The sequence below is a fragment of the Aquarana catesbeiana genome, linkage group LG01 (assembly GCF_042186555.1).
Source record: "Aquarana catesbeiana isolate 2022-GZ linkage group LG01, ASM4218655v1, whole genome shotgun sequence".
NCBI lineage: Eukaryota > Metazoa > Chordata > Amphibia > Anura > Ranidae > Aquarana > Aquarana catesbeiana.
In genome coordinates this window covers 558,564,151-558,586,727 of record NC_133324.1, presented here as the reverse complement: position 1 = coordinate 558,586,727, position 22,577 = coordinate 558,564,151, and the positions used below count along the sequence as shown (strand labels likewise).

At 39.9% G+C, this 22,577-nt stretch overlaps 1 protein-coding gene across 4 annotated transcripts in view; it reads right to left on the bottom strand.

Moving 5' to 3' along the window:
• Window positions 1–3,359: 3,359 nt before the first annotated feature.
• The window catches only part of TPM4 (tropomyosin 4), a 111,165-nt gene continuing 91,947 nt past the window's right edge, over window positions 3,360–22,577 (bottom strand). For 2 of the 4 annotated variants that reach the window (XM_073596194.1, XM_073596213.1), the window contains 6 exons: window positions 16,446–16,563; window positions 13,445–13,515; window positions 9,439–9,514; window positions 8,529–8,591; window positions 8,181–8,250; window positions 3,360–3,861 (listed from right to left, as the gene is read on the bottom strand). In XM_073596194.1, coding sequence (XP_073452295.1) covers window positions 3,779–3,861; window positions 8,181–8,250; window positions 8,529–8,591; window positions 9,439–9,514; window positions 13,445–13,515; window positions 16,446–16,563 — 481 coding nt within the window. In that variant the 3' untranslated portion in view covers window positions 3,360–3,778. Of the gene's footprint in view, window positions 3,862–4,243; window positions 4,438–8,180; window positions 8,251–8,528; window positions 8,592–9,438; window positions 9,515–13,444; window positions 13,516–16,445; window positions 16,564–22,577 lie in introns of those variants that run through there. The other 2 variants (XM_073596205.1, XM_073596223.1) reach the window with 1 other exon arrangement.

Sequence of the window (22,577 nt, the reverse complement as noted above, 5' to 3'; positions counted from 1 at the left end):
CAACAGTTGGCCAGATCAAGAACACTCTCCAGGAGGTAGGTGTATGTGTGTCAAAGTCAACAATCAAGAGAAGATTTCAAAAGAGTGAATACAGAGGGTTCACCACAAGATAAACCATTGGTGAGCCTCAAAAACAGGAAGGCCAGATTAGAGTTTGCCAAACAACATCTAAAAAAGCCTTCACAGTTCTGGAACAACATCCTATGGACAGATGAGACCAAGATCAACTTGTACCAGAGTGATGGGAAGAGAAGAGTATGGAGAAGGAAAGGAACTGCTCATGATCCAAAGCATACCACCTCATCAGTGAAGCATGGTGGTGGTAGTGTCATGGCGTGGGCATGTATGGCTGCCAATGGAACTGGTTCTCTTGTATTTATTGATGATGTGACTGCTGACAAAAGCAGCAGGATGAATTCTGAAGTGTTTTGGGCAATATTATCTGCGCATATTCAGCAAAATGCTTCAGAACTCATTGGACGGCGCTTCACAGTGCAGATGGACAATGACCCAAACCATACCGCGAAAGCAACCAAAGAGTTTTTTAAGGGAAAGAAGTGGAATGTTATGCAATGGCCAAGTCAATCACCTGACCTGAATCCGATTGAGCATGCATTTCACTTGCTGAAAACAAAACTGAAGGGAAAATGCCTCAAGAACAAGCAGGAACTGAAGACAGTTGCAGTAGAGGCCTGGCAGAGCATCACCAGGGATGAAACCCAGCGTCTGGTGATGTCTATGCGTTCCAGACTTCAGGCTGTAATTGACTGCAAAGGATTTGCAACCAAGTATTAAAAAGTGAAAGTTTGGGGAATGATTGTTAATCTGTCCCATTACTTTTGGTCCCTTAAAAAGTGGGAGGCACATATACAAATTGTAATTCCTACACCGTTCACCTGATTTGCATGTAAATACCCTCAAATTAAAGCTGAAAGTCTGCAGTTAAAGCACATCTTGTTCGTTTCATTTCAAATCCATTGTGGTGGTGTATAGAGCCAAAAAGATTAGAATTGTGTCGATGTCCCAATATTTATGGACCTGACTGTATATTTCTCTCATTCATTCCGCAGGCTGAATGAGAGAGACCATCAATGCTAAACATTGTGGATTGAGAAATTTCCCGTCAGCTACTGTATTCAGACAGCTGGCACCTGGGCTGTCTTAACACCTGAACAGTTATAGCATCAGCCCGGATCTAGATACGGTTTGGCAAGGAACTTTACAATCAAAGTTGGTCAAGCCAGGTGGTGCCAACAGGGCTGCCCATGGCTCTAATTTAATTCGATTTAGCATGAATCTGTCCGACATACAAGATGTGCATTGAAGGCTTCAGTCACGTAACTTAATAAATTGCTAATTTTTGGATAAATTTAGACCTGCCCAAGGTCAACCTGTATGCTTTTTTGTTTTGTGGAGAGGTGACCCCAGGTCACGGTGTGTATTAGCACCTTCAGCCTGGTTTTTGCAGACAGGCATGATGATTGCACACCTGTGGGCTGGGTTTATACTCCCCTCAGGAAGAGAGCTCAGGGCTCACACTTGGGAACCGCTCCACCCTACAGGCAGGTGGCCTGGTGTAGGAGTCGGTAGGGCTTTCAGGTGGAGACGGCTCCATGAAAGAGACAGGCAGTCTCTAGGAGTCTGAGTGTGTATGTCTGCAGGAGGCAGATGTGGCCCGCGACCAAGCAGCACGCAGCTGAGCAAATAAGCTCCAGGAGGGAGTTTGACTAAGTAAGAGTGAGTGAGCCAGGAGGCTGAAGTTTTTCTGTTATACAATGATGGTGGAACCCCCTGCGAGGGAAGACTTTATGTGAAGTTTGTTTTGTTTAAATAAAATTGGGCTTCCATGCCCTAAAAATTAGTCTGGACTGACCGGTGTTCCTGAAAACGCATACACCACTTGAGCATAATCACCCCAGATCGTCACAGTTTGTCTAGCAATCCTAGGATTGCTTAGCCAGTACACACAGAATTTTCCAAGCATGCTGCACAGTTGAGTCAAACAGCTGAGCTAGAGACAAGAGATATTTCTAGGAGTAATATTTCCAGAGACAGAGACACAAGATTGCCAAGACTAGAATGTGGACAGTGAAACAAAGGTCATTTTGGGGCATAAGAAGATTTTAGCTGCAGCTGCGTTTTGCCGGCAGTATGGCAGCACTGCCCCATTGTTTTCAATGGGCAGGAGCGGAGCGGTGTATTCACCGCTCCTACACCGCTGCAAAGAAGCTGCTTCATGGTGATCAACAAAACCTTTATAAACACGATATGTCCAAACTTTTGCATATGTATACTTGCCATATTAGATTTGAAATATCCTTTAAATGCATTCTTGGTTTATGAGCTGATGGTGTAAATAAAGTTGGCCATAGATTGATGGTGTAAATAAGGCTGGCCCCACAAATGTTACAATCTAACCAAATAATCTCATTTAGATTGACGAATTACAATGCATGAACCAACATTGGGTCCTCACATTGCATAGTAAATCTAAAGATTGCAATTAAATTGACCTGTCTTTGTGAGTGGTTATATTTTGTTTTGCCCTTGCCCCAAGTATAACATGAATAGACTGAGCATGTAAGAATCTTTACAATCATGGAACAAACGTGCATACTTGAATCATCCGAATGTGCACGTTTATGCTTATGGCAATAGTACTGCATTTGCTGGGTTCCTCAGACCTGTGCTTACTGAGGTACCCTTTTACAGTAGGTTAATATAGCTGCTGCTAAGTGCAGTAATCTTTTTACTGGGCTGTAAGTGGCTTGTTCATCTCCCAGTCTGTGTTGACTGCAGGGTCCAGTCCCATATGTCCCCAAAATGTGACATGACAACTATTGACTGGGTCAATGCAAGTCCTGGCTAGACATGCAACACGTCAACTGCCTAAGTAACTGAACAGTGCAATCTCTTAAGTGGCAAGTATATTCAGAACAAGCATTCCCAGGAACAGTTATTCCACAGCTCTGTTGACTGTACTATGGAAGTTTTATGACCTATTTCAGTGTGGTCAGTGTTCTGGATTGCGTACGGGTTCATTTAGGTGCCCAATAAAAAACTTCTTAGGAACGTTACTGCAATTATTTGAATATTTCAGTGCATTAAAGAGGAGCTCCAATCTCCCCCCCCCAAAAAATGTAAGAGTCAACAGCTACAAATACTGGGGATGACTGAACATACTCGTATGTATCGCCACAGCGATCTGCCCTAGAAGTCAGAGCGGGTACCTGTCAAGAGCAGGTACCCGCTTCCCCCTCAAAAAGGATGCAAACAAGCGGAAATTCACCTTTGGGTAAAGTTCCGCTTTGAATGTATCTCTTTGAATGTGAAAGCATTAATGTTGACTTAAAACCTGATCATTGTATCCAAAATGTGCCATATTTAATAAAGAATTTATATTTTCACAATAACCACCATAACATTGTTACAAATAACACTTTTCCTAGTTTTGTTTTATTTGTTGGGCTTCCCATACTTCTGTAATAGCTTTTCAACACTTTGTGGTCTTGTAACAGAATAACATAGGAGACAAAAAACACTGAAGACATTTGTGACTAATCTAGTAATGTACATGGGACCTTAGCATATAAAAAAAGAAATATTAAAAAAGGCACGGCACAATGAGGTTTAAGCTCATGTTTGTGAATGGTTTCTTTTAAAAAATAAAATATTTGGTCGCATTCATTGCTGCTTTCCCCTGGAATGTTAAGAGATAATAAGTGAGAATGAAAGACTTTAAGAAGGAATGATGTGCAGGTTTTTTCTTCACTTTCGATTATAAATTGTTGAGTTCAAGTAGCGTTTGGTCCATAACTTGATGCATTCCCATATTTTCTTCTTTGGCATTAGCCAAATTGTCTGAAACGAAGACATAACAATTAAAAGATCTGTCCTATCAAGGTCTTTGGATTTTTGGAAAGATAGGAAGAAAGCTATACTTTACTAATATAACTTTGGTGACTTTAGTAAGCGCCCTGTCTGAACATGCAGAACATAAGTGCTATATATGTAATCAAGTTAGAAAGTGTCAAAATGATGAGCTACCCTTCAAAGCAATAAACCAAAACAAAAAATGGTGTCTTGATATATACATGGCCCATAAACCCATAGTAGTGTGTACTCCATGTGGTTTGCTTTATTTATAAAAAAAATAAATATACTGTAACTAAAAACCTTCACCCTTTATAGTGTTTGCTCAGTCATACATGCATAACACACAAGTAAAGAAAGAAAGATAGAATTTAAAAGGTGTAGAGACTTTTATTTCTTAGAGAGGTTGAGAGCAGTGAGGAAATTCAAAGAAAATAGCTGACAGAACAGAAAAGCCACATCACATAAAACCAAAGAGTGTCTACAATGATGTCATATCATTGAGAGCATGGTCAAGCTCCTCGCTGATAGCTTTGTACTTGAGCTTCTGGGCATATAACTCATCTACCAGACAGAAGTAGCAGGAATGATTCGGAAGGACAGGTGAAGAACCAAATATAGATGAAGAATAAAACGAGACAGCATGAAAAAAAGAACAAAGAAAAAAAAAAAAAACATTACAGAATTAGTTTTTATACACCATCTCATTTATTTGATCATACAAAATGCTTTGGAGTTTATATCAGATTATAGTCCAAAGCAATTAAGTGCAATAACTTATAGCAACTAAGTAGTAATCAGCGTTCAGTAGTTTTATGTAGGCAAACTAATGAATGCTGATAATCAGTACTGTAGTGGTTTTTGTTAGTAACAAAATGTCATTACTTAAGTAGGTAATAGTTATTTTAAATAAGATCTATCAAGGTAAATTAATACTTCAGATAAACAATATAGTTTAAAAGGCAAAGTCCCCCATATTTAGAGTGGAAAATGTAACATGATCAGCCCTCTGGCTGATCAAAAAAACAAATCATCTATGACCAGCCCAAGTGACACATCTGCCTTGCAGTTCTGTGTCCCTGGTTTGAGTCCCTCCAAGAACATTTATTACTGTCTGCTCTGCTCTACTCTCAGTAATATACTATCAATCAAGAGGTCATGGAAAGCTTATTTATTTGCACAGCTAAGTAAAGGGGCTTTGTAGCAAAAGCCATGCTGGGGAAAGAAAGTTCTTTTGTTTTAGTAAAACTATAGAGCAGTAGTCTCCAAACTGTGGCCCTTTGCTTGCTTTTATCCAGCCCTTGAGGCACAACTTCTCCCAACAACGGGGCACAATTTCTTCCAACGACACCAATGATGGGGCCCCAATAATACTAATGATGAGACACAATTCCTTCCAATGACACCAACGAAGGGGCGCAAATACTCCCACTAACACCAATGATGGGGCACAATTCTTCCCACTGACACCATAGACAGGGCATTGTTTTATTCTCAATGCCAGGACTTTTTCTACTTCGAATGGCCACAGTCCAGCCCTCCTAAAGTTTGAAGGACAGTGCTATAGGGCTTACTTATAAAGCAGTGAACCTGATATTCATCTCACAGCAGGTGAATCTTCCTGGTGTGTGTTTTCCCATGACAGTGCTTGATTCACCACCATGTGAAGGTTTGGTGAAAGTCAAATTTTCTGCTTTATAAATCCCTTTGAGGTTTGTCCATGACACGGTTCATGATGATAATTTTGAAATGAAAGAATACAAACACACACTATTACAAAGGTGACACAATTTCATCTCAGTATTAAGGATATATATTTTTTTTAATGGTAAAAGTAACAAAGGATACTGTGTGAGAGATAGATGCCAGAAAGATGAAGGCAGTGGTGTAATAAAGGCTAAACTAGTCAGTTAAAGATGACCAGTACTTAGATATCACCACTTAAAGCAGAAGTAAACCCACTGATTTAACAGTTTAAAAAAGTGACATTCCTGGCACGTGATGGAAATGTAACTGTCACTGGTTGTGCTCTAAAACGGTCAAACCATCCAATGGCTGGTGTCATAACTGATCACATGTGCAGCATTCATGGCAGGTGAAGATTAAACAGAGGCCAAGATGGCAGCTCTCTTGGCTGAAAACAGGAGGGTTTTCTTCCACTGCGTTGCGTTATCGCAAGCTGCGAGCAGGCAGGCGTTTTATTGCAGAAGAGACATGCACTGTCTCCTTTACAATAAAAAACCCTTACCTGCACGTTTACATCATCAACAGGGTCCCTGTGTGCTGGGATGACTGACTCATAGCTTTGTGTGTCAGGGGAAGAAAGGAAGGTTGTTGTCATTTTTAAATTTGCAATCATATCTCAAGCAATGCTCATAACCTGACTGAATTCCTCCACTGAATTCTGCACGGGGTCAATAGACTTAATTTCTTTTGGGTTCTCCACTAACAGATATGCAAAGTAAAATATGGAATGAATTAAATGGTTTAAACCAGGACTTTAAAAGCAAACCTGATTTCTAAACAAAATAAAGCATGCAGACATGGATGGATGGATGGGGGAGTTTGCTATATACAATAAAAATTAACCACTTCCCGCCCGGCCTATAGCAGAGTGACGGCCGGGCGGTGGTTCAGTTATCCTGACTGGGCGTCAAATGATGTCCAGCAGGATAACAGCCGCCGCGTGCCAGTGGGGGCATGCATTGCGGCGAACGGTGGTGCGGTGTGTCAGTCTGACACACCGCTACACCGATCTCGGTAAAGAGTCTCCGGTGGAGGCTCTTTGTACATGGCCGATCACGATGTTGACAGGAAGAGCCATTGATTGGCTTTTCCTCACTCGCGTCTGACAGATGCCAGTAGAGGAGAGACGATCGGCGGCTCTCCTGACGGGGGGGGGTCTGCGCTGATTGTTTATTAGCGCAGCCCCACCTCAGATGCCCACACTAGACCACCAGGGAAGCCCCCAGCATGTGGATGGCCAGGTACATCCCCCATGGCCATCCACATGTAAAAAAAATATGCCCAAAATAAGCCAATCAGTGCCCACAAATGGGCACTGACTGGCACCTCTGTGGCAATTTACAAAACAGGGATGCCCAGCAATGCCACCCATCAGTGCCCACCTATGAGTGCCCATCATCAGTGCCTGTCAGTGCTACCTCATCGGTGCCACCTTATCAGTGCCCGTCAGTGCAGCCATATCAGTACCAGTCAGTGAAGAAGTAAACGTACGTATTTACAAAAAAAAGTAACAGAAACAAAAGAAAACCTTTTTTTTTTCAACATTTTCGGTCTTTTTTTATTTGATGCCCAAAAAAAAAAAAAAAAATTGCAGAGGTGATCAAATACCACCAAAAGAAAGCTCTATTTGTGGGAACAAAATGATAAAAAAATTGTTTGGGTACAGTGTAGCATGACCGCGCAATTGTCATTCAAATTGCAACAGCACTGAAAGCTGGGCAGGAAGGTGTCTAAGTGCCTGGTATTAAAGTGGTTAAATAGGGTTTGTGATTCTTGGATGCAGTGAAGATCTGCTTTAATGCCATTTCTTACACAGGAAGAAAATACACTATACAAAAACAATGTGTATACACATGACACCATGATAGAGATATTTACTAAATGATGCAGCACAAGTTAAAAAATAAATACTGTATTTATTGGCGTATAACACTCACTTTTTCACCATGAAAATTGGGTGCAAATAGTGTGTGCGTGTTATACGCCAATACTTCAATTTTAGCTGCCTCGGAGGGGACAGGGAAGGGGGCGGGACGAGCGCCGTCAGATTACATACAGTGAGAAACTTTTGTTTACTTGGTGGCCTCTGTAATAGGAAGTCCCGTCTCCTGGGCCGCCATTGGACCACTGTTCTGTCTAACATAGGAGATTCTCACTGTATGTAATCTGTCGGCGCTCGTCACACCCCCCTCCCTGTCCCCTCTAGGCTGCAGATGGGTATCGATCAGGCTGCACTGATGGCAATGGTGAGGCTGCTGCATTGATGTGGACTGATGAGGCCGCATTGATGGCACTTGTGAGGCTGCAGATGGGCATTGATCAGGCTGCATTGATGGCAATGGTGAGGCTGCATTGATGTGTACTGATGAGGCTGCATTGATGGCACTTGTGAGGCTGCAGATGGGCACTGACCCTTATTTTGCTTCAAAGTTCCTTATTTAAAATTTAAGTTTTTTTCCCTGAAACTTCCCTCTTAAAATGAATGTGCGTGTTATACGCCGATAAATACGGTAAATAAATAAAAACACACACACTGTTCGAGGATAGTAAAAATGGTTTACCTTCAAGATCATCAATAGTCTTTTCTAGTTTGGCAACTGTTCTCTCTGCAAATTCAGCCCGGGTTTCAGCCTGTGAAGGAGATAGGATTAAACTAAAAATTGAGTGCACAAGAAAGTACTCAGTGGTCTGATATTCTACAGAAGGTATCCCTTCACTCCCCCACACTGTCAACACAGCTCTCTGTAAATGTTGACAACACCCTTTTCCCCCCCATCATCAGAAGTTCAGTCAAGCTTAGTATTGTTTTTTCACTCCTGGCACTGAAAATACACTTCTAATCTGAGAATATGTGTATGTAACAAGACCACTATGTACTGCATAAACAATGCATTCTTCCACTTTCTTACCTCTTTTAGTTTGTCTGTTAAAATCTTTATTTCCTCTTCATATTTGTCTTCTTTTTCAGAATACTAGAAAGACAAAATACAAAAAAAAAAAAAAAAAAAAAAAAAAAAAAAACACGCCATTAGAAGTCTGCATGGGCGAATGCTTCCTGGCAATGAAGCGATTGTACTTGTTGAATGGGGAAAATGCAGAATGTATTTACTCATCGACACTTGTTCTTCAAACAGTATTTAAAAAGGCAACTTTTTCTTGTGAGACTAGCTAGAAAAAAGGCGCTCAGGTCTAATTTTAGACAATTGTCTAAAAAGACATGGTTTGAGGAGTTTAGTGTCAAGAAACTAAAGTAGACTGCACAGAGCCCTAACCTCAACCCTAAACTTTGCAATGAACTTGAATGCCACTGCTTTAGAAACGAGATATCCAATAAGCTTATATAAGTGTGATGGTCAGGTGTGCACAAACTTTTGGCCATACAGTATACTCTACCATGCAGTCTCATGAGCCCCCTTCCTGAAACTCATACTGAAAACGGGAGTTTATTTCTGCTGATGAAAGTTCAATATTAGTAGAATCCAAGTCAAGAGGAAGGATAACAGATTCTTTCCTCTGCAGAGAGAATCAGAAATTTGTGTACATTGTACTGTGAAATGTCTGCAGGGTGCACTTATCCTTCCACTAACTGGAATAGTAATTTTGCAAGCAAAGAACGATAGAAAAGTAATTACAAACTGAAGTTTTTCTTTCCAGATACCCAGTTCATGAACAAAAAAAAATAAAATAAAAAAAATTGTTCACTTCAAAAAGGAAACATTTATAAAATTATGCTTGCCAATCATTTATAGTACAGGCAAAAAATCTGATTTTTCTGGGTATTGGACAACATATCTACCATGCAATATCAGCATTACTCACCTTTTCAGATTGAGCTTCCAAAGATTTTAAGTTGTTCGTTACATTTTTCAGTTCTTCTTCTAGATCACCACACTTACTGAAATGAAAACATACAATATCACTTTTATAAATTAACATATCTAAGAAAATAGATCGATAGATAAATTAGATAGATAGGATAGAAAAGACAGAAGCACCACCAGCAGAGCGGAAACGGATTCCCAAAGACAAAAAAAAATTACAGCACTGGAATTTAACTGAAATATACTTTCCACATCCAACAGGGACATGTACTTAAATATAATTATTATTAAAAAAATCTCTATATGACTTACACTGTATGTAAACCCTAACAACGGGGCCCCTTTCAATCCACTTTGCTCAGCAGGGGATACGTCTGCCGATCACCTGCTGAGCAAGGCAGGTGACAGGTTTGTGTCTTGTCAGTTTATGCAGAGCGGACGCAGCCCACTTTGGTCTATAGGCAGTTGGGTGTAAATGGAGTGCCCTCTGATCCACCCAGACAGAGGGGGATTGATTTTCTTCTGTTTTTTTAAGCGGACCAGAATGGATTTGAGGTAGGTGGTGGGTGTACATGTTCACAAATCTGTTTACACCCGCCAATTCATAGGAATACATGGACCATCCGATTGGGTCTGCCTGGAAAACTAACAGGCAGACCTGATCAGATCGTCCATGTGAAAGGAGCCTTAGTCTCTTAATATTTGCTCATCATTGCGGTTTCTAGCACTGAGCATGTTTGTGTGACAAGTGCATAAATATACCCGTCACTCCTTGCAGAAATCCAGTAACCTCAAATTTCTGTGCGCTTTTCTGATTGCCATCAGCATTGCTCAGAGCGCACTCTATAGACTAGGAGGAAGAGAAGAGGGGAAGTGTTCTTTAGTCTTTAGTCTAGTCTTTAGTCTCTAGGGTGATCATGTTGCTCCTCCATACAGTACAGTAACCCTAGGTGTTCACCCTAGGTCAGGAAGTGTGTTACTGGCATGGCTACCAAATAAAAATGTGGAAAAAAAAAAAAAGAAAACCAATGCAGCCACCACATTTGAGGGTTGTAAGCTGCAATACATTACATTTTTGTTGTTGGGGTTGAATACACTTTACAAACTGAAGCACCAGGCTCATTTGTAAAGAGCAATTAAACAATTGCATGGGTCGAGTTTTTTACTTTTAATGTCCCCAACTGATTTTCATATAAATCCGATGACATTTAAAAGCTATATATATATATTTTTAGCCCAGCTACAGCTTTAGTCACCTGTAATGAAATATGTCCCACGCTGTGCAGGTAGTTGGATCCTGGAGCAATCTTCACTGCAGGAATGTCTCTTCTTGACTTTAAACCTTTGATACCGCAGTGGTTACTAGCTTTGGGTTTCCGGCTGAATGCAACAGAAAAACTCCCAATGGGTACCCACCCCCTCAATTGAAAAATGTTCTTTCACTGCAAGTAACACTATTGCTGAATAGGGGAGAAAATACTACAAGTCAGACGACTCTTCCCTAGTCAGAGGATTGTGTTACAAGCAGTGAAAGAACTTTTCAACAGAGGAGGTGGGTACCAGTCGGGCACCTTTTCTATTGAATTCAGCCCAAAAAACCAACCATTGCAGTGCCTGAACTTCAGAGACCGGAAGAAGGCCAGGCATCCGTGCAGTGCACATTTCTCCAGGATCCAGCTGCCTGCATGAAACAGGACATAATTTATTACAGGGAAGTTTGGTCACTAAAGCTATAAAAGGTGAAAACCATTTTTAACTAAAATTCAGCTTTAAACACCAGACAATATGCAGTGTTTTTTGTAATATTAAGACGTTGTACAAGACAACTTTTTGGGGGATAACCCAAAATTTGGGATTTTCTTTTACTGTCAATGATAATGGTAAACAGGACAAAGTGAGAGGGTGAATCTCCCCAGCAGGGGGCAGACAAATAATAAAAACTGACAGGAGTTCTAATCCCTCTCCACTAGCCAACACAAAAAAAACACCACGAGATCACAAAAGCATGCGCGTGTATGTTTTTGAGTAAATAATGTATAGCACTCCATGCACTACTGGTGTTCTTGCCAACACCAAGCAGCCAGATATAAGATTCACTGTCAGATTTTCATGGATGTTTACAGGCTGACAACTAGTGAAAAAAAAAAAAAAAAAAAAAAAAAAGAGGGAAGAGGCTACAGTGTTAAACTGGCAGACCAGTAAGGCTTAATGTACATTAGCAGCTTCTACAAGTGTCTTGAAAAAGTAATCATACAACTTGAAATTTCCACATTTTGTCCTGTTACAACCAAAAATGTAAATGTATTCTAATGGGATTTTATGCGATAAACAAAAGGTTTTCCAAATTTTTTACAAATAAATATGTGAAAAGTGTGGCGTGTATTTGTATTCAGCCCTCCTGAGCCAATACTTTGTAGAACCACCTTTTGCTACAATTACAGCTGCAAGTCTTTTGGGGTATATCTCTACAAGCTTTGCACATCAAGGAAAGTGAGATGTTTGCCCATTCTTCTTTCTTATGGCTCAAGCTCTGTCAGATTGGATGGAGAGCATTTGAACAGCAAGTTTCAAGTCTTGCCACAGATTATCAATTGGATTTAGGTCTGGACTTTGATTGGGCCATTCTAACACATGAATATGCTTTGATCTAAACCATTGCGTTGTAGCTCTGGCTGTATGTTTAGGGTCGTTGTCCTGCTGGAAGGTGAACCTCCGCACCAGTCTCAAGTCTTTTGCAGACTAGGACAGATTTTCTTCTAAGATTGCCCTGTATTTGGCTCCATTCATCTTCCCATCAACTCTGACCAGCTTCCCTGTCCCAGCTGAAGAAAAGCATCCCCACAACATGATGCTGCCACCACCATGTTTCACGGTGGGGATGGCGTGTTCAGGGTTATGTACAGTGTTAGTTTTGCACCACACATAGCATTTTTCTTTTTGGCCAAAAAGTTCAACTTTGCTCTCATCTGACCAGAGCACCTTCTTCCACATTGCTGTGTCCCCCACATAGCTTCTCACAAAAAGGAATTCTTATGGCTATATTTCTTACAACTTCCATAAAGGCCAGATTTGTGGAGTGCACAACTAATAGTTGTCCTGTGGACAGATTCTCCCACCTGAACTGTGGATCTCTGCAGTTCCTCCCGAGTTACCATGGGACTCTTGGCTGCTTCTCTAAATAATGCTCTCCTTGCCCAGCCTGTAAGTTTAGGTGGACGGCCATGTCTTGGCAGGTTGGCAGTTGTGCCATACTCTTTCCATTTTCAGAAGATGGATTGAACAGTGCTCCGTAAGATGTTCAAAGCTTGGGATTCATTTATTTATTTATTAAATCTAACCCTGCTTTAAACTTCTCCAGAACTTTACCCCTGACCTGTCTGGTATGTTCCTTGGCCTTCATGATGCTGTTTGTTCACTAAAGGTTCTCCAAACCACCTCTGAGGGATTCACAGAACGAGCTAATTATACTGAGATTAAATTACACACAAGTGGATTCTATTTACTAATTAGAAGATTTCTGAAGGCAATTGGTTCTACTAGATTTTAGTTAGGGGTATCAGAGTAAAAGGGACTGAATACAAATGCACGCCACACTTTTCAGATATTTGTAAACAAAAATATATGGAAAACCATTTATCATTTTCCACTTCATAAATATGTGCCACATTGTGTTGGTCTATCACATAAAACACATTTTACATTTTTGGATGTAATGACAAAATGTGGAAAATGTCAAGGGGGTATGAATACTTTTTCAGGGCACTGTAAACTTGAGTTTAGGAGCTTTTGGCCTTTTTTTTTGCGTGTAGGCGAGGTTAAACCTCCCTCTTCTGAGCGTGAAAGAATCATGTTCAGGATAGGAACATTTTGACCGCTGGCCGTATAAAAACAAAAATCGTGGTACATTTTTTGGGGGGAATATTGTTGTAAAAAAGATGGCAGTAGTATGCATCACAGCAAGTTCCTTCAATATAACAACAATAATCAAAACGAAAAAAACTTACAGTTCAGACACTTCAGCGCGCTCCTCTGCTCTCTCCAGCTCACCCTCAAGAATGACCAATTTACGAGCCACCTGCACAGAAAAGAAGAAGCAGGTAAAGGTTTGAACAAAAAACAAAAAAAAAGAAAAAAAAAAAAAAAAAAAACACAAACACGTTGTGTAGGCTTGCTTTTTGCAGACCATACATCACTAATGAATAAGGGAATGAAGAACAGGGTACAAGGCACGTGTGAATCTGTTGTAGAGCACTGAAAACATAAGAATTGTCGCGTTTTACATTATGCTGCCACTAAAGAGCAATCAGCAGCTAAAAATAAGTAGAAAAGTGCATTGAGAAGTTACATTTCTCTGCAATTTGACACTGTAGTGTAGATAACCATTCACAACTGTGATAATGCATCATTTACCATTACAAAATTAAACCAGATCTGCACAGAGCTATATACAAGCTTTTGACATATTTCCCTTTACTACTTTGTAGAACACAGATCATGTCGGCAAGAGATGTGAAATACTGGAAAAACACAATACAAACCAACATTTACTCTGAAGCTTTGACATACTAGGCTGTCCACCAGTCTTTGCACATACTGCTTAGCAAAGATGCTGACTAGTCTGAAATCTTATATTACCTCAACCAGTTATAAGAGAATGTTTGAACTATAACCCCACAAGGTGAGACAATCTGAACTTTGTTTTTCTTTCCCATTCCGATAGAGAAGGAAAGGCTTAGACAACCGGTCATGTTTTTATTCTGTTTGCATCCTCATTTTTCTTGGTGGCTTGTCACTGGGACCAAATCAAGGGACGATTTCAAAATTCAAGAATCTTTCAGACTTGACTTTTCATAAGCCCATATACATGACAGATATGGCAAAACTGTTGGGTGGTTAGGGTTTTTTTTTTTTTTGGCCTTGATGCCTTTATTTTGGGAAAGTGGATATTGACTGTTCGGGAGACGGATGTTAAAACGGGTTCAAACCAGTGCGACACAGTCTGGCCACAGCACAGTTGTATGTGCAGTTTACCTGCAAATTTAGGTGTGCTCCTACTGATTCTATTAGAACATGCGTTTACTGAAAGAACAAAGATTCAGCATGCAGTACTCTGATGCAAATGCACAGTCTAATATAATTCAATGGGAGCCACCTAAAAAACTGCACAAACCGGCTGCAGGCAAACTGCAAGGCACTGGTGTAAACCTGCTGTTCGAACTACCCCAGTCATTTAAGGTCAAGGTAACTTTATAATTAGAGAGGTGGAAAACTTTTCCTGAGGAAGATATATTATCCTTCAAAAAGGGACGCAATACTCAGTTCAATATTTTGTAGATAAAGCCAAACCTCTATAGTTGTAAAGTAATGACAGTAAAGTGTCAAGCTATGGGCCAGATCTTTCAGAACTGTACTCCCCCTTCCAAAACAGGAAAAAATGTCAGCAAAGTTTTAAATTTACTCCACACATCTGTACTCTTGTTAAAAAAAGTAATCTAAAAGTTTGACTCTAGTGGGAACTAAAGTTTGCATAGGGCCCTGTCTGAGAGCTCCTATATGGGAAAGATTCATGAATATTTATGAAATCAGTGACACTATAAAAGGAGGTCATTCCCCTATTTTAGGAGATTTACTCTCACTTCTAGTCTTATCAATAAGGCAGGAAGTGAATGGAAATCTCTTTAGTGGAACACCAATGACAGAAAAAAGAAAAGAAAAGAAAAAAAATGATATCTGTTATACAAAGTAGGTATATTTTTTCATACCAGTTAATAAAAAGTGGTAGAAACTAATATACATACTTCCCTTAATATCACCTCCATGGCTTTTTGGAGTCTTCACCTCCCGGCAGCCAAAATAATACCTGCAGTGTCGCTCCACATAGACTATATAGGTCCAGTGACAATGCCACCTGCTGTATCGAATAATGGGCTATAGGGGAGACTTGGTAGGCACAGCTGTCTTAAGATTTCGGCTTCCAGGAGGTGAAGATTACTAGTGAGATCAAGGGAAGTATATTAACTAGGGCAGGGCATAGTTTGTCTACATTTCAGCATGGGGCCAAAACGAGAAAGATTTTCCTTTGTTTAGAACAGCCTAAAGAATATCTAAGGCTGGCCATACATTATACAATTCTCTTTTACAACTTTCCTTTATATGTACCAAAACCATATAATATGAGGTCAAACCTAAACACTTTCAATTTGCATGCAATCAGGCAGGCCCTTGGCCTACATAGTTGAGGATAAATCTAAAAGGAAATTGAATAAGATATTTGTATAATGTATGGCAAGCTTAATACCAAAAACCTTTTCCCCAGTTTTGGATATATTTACGTAATAACTGAATCATCTGTCCATTTGATATCTGCGTACCCATTACACTTCACTTGCTGTCCTGCAGGTACAATTGTAAAGCCAAGGAAATCTCTCCAAACTGAGGGAAAAGTTCAGTTATCCTTTAAATAGTGTTCCTGAAGGAGGTAAAGCATGTCAGATTTCTTTAGGCTAGGGTAACTCCACTTTATTAAAAATTAAAAAAAATATCCTGCATCTAATACATTTCCAGGATGTCGTTTGTCTGCCCCCCCCCCCGCTCATTGTGGTTTGATCTACTAAAGCAAAAATTGCTACCAGTGACAGCCTCCTCTCAAGATCCAGAAGAGTGACTCCATTGCAAGGGGACAGAAGGGGACAGAAGGCCAGAGAAGGACCATCTGCAGTGCTGGTTTAGCAGTCCCCTGCACCTGGTCCCAGGATGGGTTAGAGCGAATGGGAGTATTATTTTGCTGCAAGTGGAACGTATACTTAAATACATTTGAGGCTGGACAATTCATAGCAATAAGCAAGATGAAAACAATCTGTGCTCTGCTGTGTTGTGATTGTTCTGTCAATTTGAACAAATAACATAAAAAGTGCAATAATTTAGTTTTTGCAGTTTCTAAAGCAATAAAGGCTACCAGCATCTTGCATTTCTCCTCTCTTCTTTCCAGCCATTAGACTTTCTCACCTCCTCATATTTGCGATCTGCTTCCTCTGCAATATGTTTGGCTTCTTTTAGTTGCATTTCCTGAATTTCCATTTTTTCCTCATCCTTCATTGCTCGGTTCTCTATTACCTTCATACCTCTGAAATGGAGAAAGAACAAAAATATGAATTTAAATATTAATTTATACTTAAAAGCAGTACGGGTAAAGCCGAACGCCAAGCAAGCAAAAACATTTACAGTTAAGAGTGCATCAGGGCAAAATCAAACAAAAACACACTTCTCCCTGCAAGGTAATGTCATAATGTGATAGTATGCATCACACACTTGCACATTATGAAAGACTTACCTTGAAATGAAACCCTCCAGCTACGTGCTGACATGGCTCCCATTTTCACCCCGTCTTCCTTCCGGGTTCGCAGGCTCTGGTCGCTTTAATGGCCAAGCCACGATGACATCACTTCCACACATGTGCATGAGTGTCTTGGCTGCATCATGGAGATCTGAAGGAATGACACGTGTATGCAGTTCCTTCAGAACGCATGAGACGGTGACATCACTGGCTTCAGAGACCCTGATATCTCCTAAACAGTGCACATTTAGAAGACATTCCTTGTAACTATAGGTAAGCTTTATTATAAGCATACCTGTAGGTACAAGTGTCCAATGGGAGTTTTACTACCACTTTAAAGACTCTGTAAATAAAGAAAAATACCTGTTGATCTGCCAGAAATGCATTTAGCTTCTAAAGACCTGTAGTGGGCTGACAAAACAGTTGTGTGGTCAGATTTGCCCTTTGGTACAGAGAGATCTGGGTTAAGTAGTTTAGCAAAACAAAGACATATGCAACAGGTTTTTTTGTAAATCTAAAAGAGAGACCGATAGAGGTCAATAAAAACAATGTACATGGAAACTGAACGACATCAAGTAGTTCTAAACAATAGGATTTGGAAACACAGCCACAAAATCTTGGAAAACAATTCAAGCATCTAAATTTTAGAAAGCATTTGGGTGCATCTCTCAATGAACTACTAAAGCAAGTTATACAAACTGATAAGATTCCCACATCAATACAATGTATGATGCAGAGATCTCTCCTGCTGTATGATTGTATTCTGTGTATTCTGAGGGCAGAGAGGGGCAGGGACCCGCCACCCCCTGACATGATGGTTAAATTAGGATATAAAGTTCCTTGCTCCCTTGCTCAAAAGAGACACATTTTGATTAGTGAGATCCATTCATTTTTGGTCAATAAGCGGGATTGATTCCACTTCATTACAATTGATTTCCTAGCATATTAAAAGAGAATACATATAACTATGTTGTAAAACGCTGCATAAACTGTTGGCGCTATATAAATCCTGAATAATAATAATAATAATAAAGTGCAATATTTTCTCTGAATTCGTTTAGGACTCCCAAAATATATGCATGATTACAACACTTGGGAATGTAAACACATTTGAACAATGTGCTGTTGCCTTTACTGCATAAAATGTATCTGATTGAGCATTCCTAAAATATTAGCGTTTCGCTTACCCATGCAAAACAAACTTTGTAGGGCATTACATACCTTATTTATATATTTAAAGTGAATTAACTTTCTTTACTTAACCTTTTAGTGGGTATATTACATAAAGATATGTTTTGTCCACCTTCTTCCATTCTCCAGAGGTCAAAGAGGGAATGCCTCATCTCTTTCTCCTAAAGTTATGTATTAAAAGTGGTTGTAAAGTCTCAAGGTTTTTTTAGCCCTCTGTCAGCTGAATCAGGGTCACAGAATTGCAGAACTAAGTGCACTCCTGTGACCTACAGAGCTTTGGTCATACTTATCCAAGCATTTTCTTTTCATCTGGGATTGATGTGTGAACTTTAACTCTTCTAGTGGCTGGTGACAAAGCTTAAAGTGGTAGTAAAGGTTTAAAGGTCTTTTACCTTCATGCACGAAGGTAAAAATTCCTAAATAAATCCAATTTAGAGAGCGACACTCACTGGTCTTGAAAGGTGAATGCACAATGAAGGTTTTGTTTAGACAAGGCACAAGCTAGTCTTCCTCTGGACTAAGGAAGACGAGCTTGTGCCTTGAATAGATTATATATACATACATACATACATACATACTCTATCCATCTATCACACAGTATCTTACAAAACTGAGTACACCCCTCAAATTTTTATAAATATTTTATCATATCTTTTCATGTGACAACACTGAAGAAATTACACTTTGCTACAATGTAAAGTAGTGAGTGTACAGCTTGTATAACAGTTTAAATTTGCTGTCCCCTCAAAATAACTCAACACACAGCCATTAATGTCTAAACTGCTGGCAACAGAAGGCGAGTACACTCCTAAGTGAAAATGTCCAGATTGGGCCCAAAGTGCCAATATTTTGTATGGTCACCATTATTTTCCAGCACTGCCCTCCTTGGGCATGGAGTTCACTAGAGCTTCACAGGTTGCCGCTGGAGTCCTCTTCCACTCCTCTATGACGACATCACGAAGCTGGTGGATGTTAGAGACCTTGCGCTCATCCACCTTCCGTTTGAGGATGCCCCACAGATGCTAAATGGGTTTTAGGTCTGGAGACATGCTTGGCCAGTCCATCACCTGTACCTTCAGCTTCTTTAGCAAGGCTGTGGTCGTCTTGGAGGTGGGGGTCGTTATGTTGGAATAGATGGCGCCACACACGCTTGGCACCATCTGAACCAAATAAGTTGGTCTCATCAGACCACAGGACATGGTTCCAGTAATCCATGATCTTGGTCTGCTTGTCTTCAGAAAAGTGTTTGCGAGCTTTCTTGTGCATCATCTTAAGAAGAGGCTTCCTTCTGGGACAACAGCCATTCAGACCAATTTGATGCAGTGTGCGGGGTATGGTATACTGTGTATGCACTGATTTGCTTATAATAGCAGGGAGTAAATTTGCATAATTTTACACAGTAGGGTTCTTGAGTGACTATGGACTGCAATAGATTTGAATATTGCTGTGATGAGTGATGATCATGAGACATTTATTTGAAGATCACTTTTATTCTCAACATTAGCATGGTGATCATGGACTTCAATAAAATATTGAACCGTCATATGACTAATCATCCAGGGTTGGCACTCTGTAAAGATTATAGATTACTGAAGAGGTGCGATGTAATTAAAAAATAGTTCCCATTTCAAAGTCAGAATGCTTTAGGCGCCTTTCACACATGCGAACCGTTCATCTCATCAGTTCAGTCACATCAAAAGGATAAAGTATTCCAGTTTTTCCATCAGGTTATCAGTTTTTCATACACAGACACATTGCTTGTCTACGAATAAACCTTCCTAGAGAACAGAGATATATGCTCCATAAACCTGATATGGTATACCATCTTAACCAGAACTTTGCTCTCTAGATATAAGATCAGTTCACTGATACAAAATTGTTTAGCACCTTTGAAGCATTGTATTTTCTATTTGCTCTAGTATATCCATCGGAGAGATATACAATCACTTTTTCTAGCTCAGGATATACATCTGCATTTAGCAATTTTTTGACTTGGCTACATCGGAAAATTTCCAGCACGCGGGGTAACAATCCGGGTTGTTTTTTAATATATGTTTTTGTATGTAATGCATTTTCAATGTTGGAAGGTGTTAACATGTGGAATCCCACTATATTTTTAATCTACTAAATAATGGAATTAAACTGTGTGGTTATCAATTCCTACTTTTTTGACAGTGCATTTCTATCACTGTCTTCCCCCATTTTTTTGCTTAACTGTTTAAGGCACAACCACACCCCACAGGCGAGTCAGTGGATTATTTACCCCTCAACTCCCAGTTTATACTGTCTTTGCTATTCTATCAGTTTTTCATCCGTGCTCAGTTTTTTTACATCAACTACCAATGTAAAAACGAATATAAATCCAACCATTTGTCAGTTTACATCCGTTTTCCGTCTGATATGTTTTTTTAACAGAAGAAAAAATAGAGCTTTGATCAGTTTAAAAAAACTGATAACAGATGTGGATGTAAATGGATTACATTTTTCCATAGAGATGCAGTGATGTCCGTTTTTCATCCGTCAACAAATGGATGAAAAAACGAACAGCATGTGTGAAATGGGCCTTACATGTATTCCGTTCGAACAGCAAACTGAAGAAATTACAAATTCCCAGTATGAACTAAAGATGTTAAAAAGGTAACACAGTTTGTTATATATGTTGATCCCTTTCATGGTCATCAAGTTTCTATATTTGTTAGTTTGATTAGTGCAATATATATATGGAGGGTACAATATCCAATAACTGGGCTGGCCAGGACTGATAAAAGGAGTGCTAGGATTTCTGGTTACAGCTCACATACCCTGTGCCACCATATTGTTTGCAATGTATGAACTGTAATTGGCCATGATATATTTTGTAGAACCATTGCAGTAATATTAGTGCATATATATGGATTATGCAATACTCTGCTAAACAGCCAACTCGGATACAAATGCAATTGCTGGTGTTCAATAGATCTGTGTAGATTGGCATCCTCTAGGTTTACTCCTTTTATATAATAACCGGGTCTTTTTAGCCCTCTTGCTCTGTATGTACTGCAAAAGGATATTCAAAGGTCAGTATAATGATTTCCTGTCTTTTGATTTAATATTGGATTACTGGTTAAATAAAATGAGGACAGGAAATCGCATTTCCATATGGGAAACCTTAAAGTTTTTTGTGAGTTAAAAATAAAAACAAAAAAAACCAAAACCCTGGTTGATACTGTTACTTCCTGTATCCCAGTCTCTGCTGCTGAGCCTTGACTACCATGGTCAGTGTACGTCCACCTATCATCCGCAGCCCTGCTCACCTCCGCCTCACTGCCTGTCATCTTCGTGTCTGACACGATTAGTACAAATGAAAAATTAGAAAAGGTCACTGCCAGCCCTGTATTATAGCAGGCATAGCACACCGTATTAGTCTTTTTAAAAATGAGGCTTGTAAATACCGATTTAGCGCCATCCTCAGGCCAGTCACGCGAGTCTTGGCTGGTTTTCTAGGGCTACTGCAGGAGAGGCTGAGCGCCCATGTGATCTCCCTGGCTGACATCAGAGGGAGATCTTGGCCCCTCCTGCAGAAGCAATGTATCGGAGGCATACAGCGGCCGTGAGTCATGTGGACTGGCTGAAGATCGTTCTAAAATGGTATTTACAAGCCTCGTTTTTATAAAAAGACAGGTACAGTGTGCTATGCCTGCCTATACTAGAGGGGCTGCCAGTGTTTTATATATACTGGTTAAAAAAACACTTTAAAGTATATCTAAACACAAGAATGAAAATGTATTCTATTACAGCTTACAAATGGTGGCTGCATTACTTTTAGCTGTAGTGTCCTTATAATTTTCTGTGAAATGAACTCTCAATATTATTTTCTTTATAAAGCCATCTTCTGTAAACTACAAATCTCCCTGTGTAATAAAGATAAGGAGAAGGCCTTTGACTCTTCCAAGGATACATTAGAGTGAGTGCCCACAGCCAATCACTCCAGGAGTGTGTTATTTGAAGGAAAGGAAAAGGAAAAGGAAAAGGGAAAGGAAAAGGGAAAGGAAAAGGGAAAGGAAAAGGGAAAGGAAAAGGGAAAGGAAAAGGGAAAGGAAAAGGGAAAGGAAAGCTGCCACCACATAGGAAGCTGAAAACATAGCTTTTTTTTCTAAAAAGAAAAAAAAAAAAAAAAAAAAAAAAAAAGCTATGTTTTCAGCTTCCTATGTGGTGGCAGCATCCTCCTTCCTCCATTTTTTTTTTTTTTTTTTTTCTTTTTAGAAAAAAAACAACCCTCATACAAAATACTTACCTCCACCCGCCCGTATATTGGTTGGAACATGTTTCAGCTTCTGCTGCCTCTTCCCCCAAACATCCACTGACTGCAGCCAGGGGATCTTCTCCTCACACCTGCTCTCACAATTTAAAGACAGAGCGGCTGTGCAGGGCTCTGCCCCCATGGCCGTGTCATTCATTCACAGTGTGCGGTGAATGGATGAACTAAAAGTACCATCATCCACTGTAGCAGACAGCTTGTAGTTTTGAATGAATTGCGAGGATGCCGATGAGCATTCTTAGTTCATTCACAAGTCTTGCAGCTTCCAACCTGACAGCCTGTATGGAGGTACAGGCTGAAAGCTGCAGGGCTCATC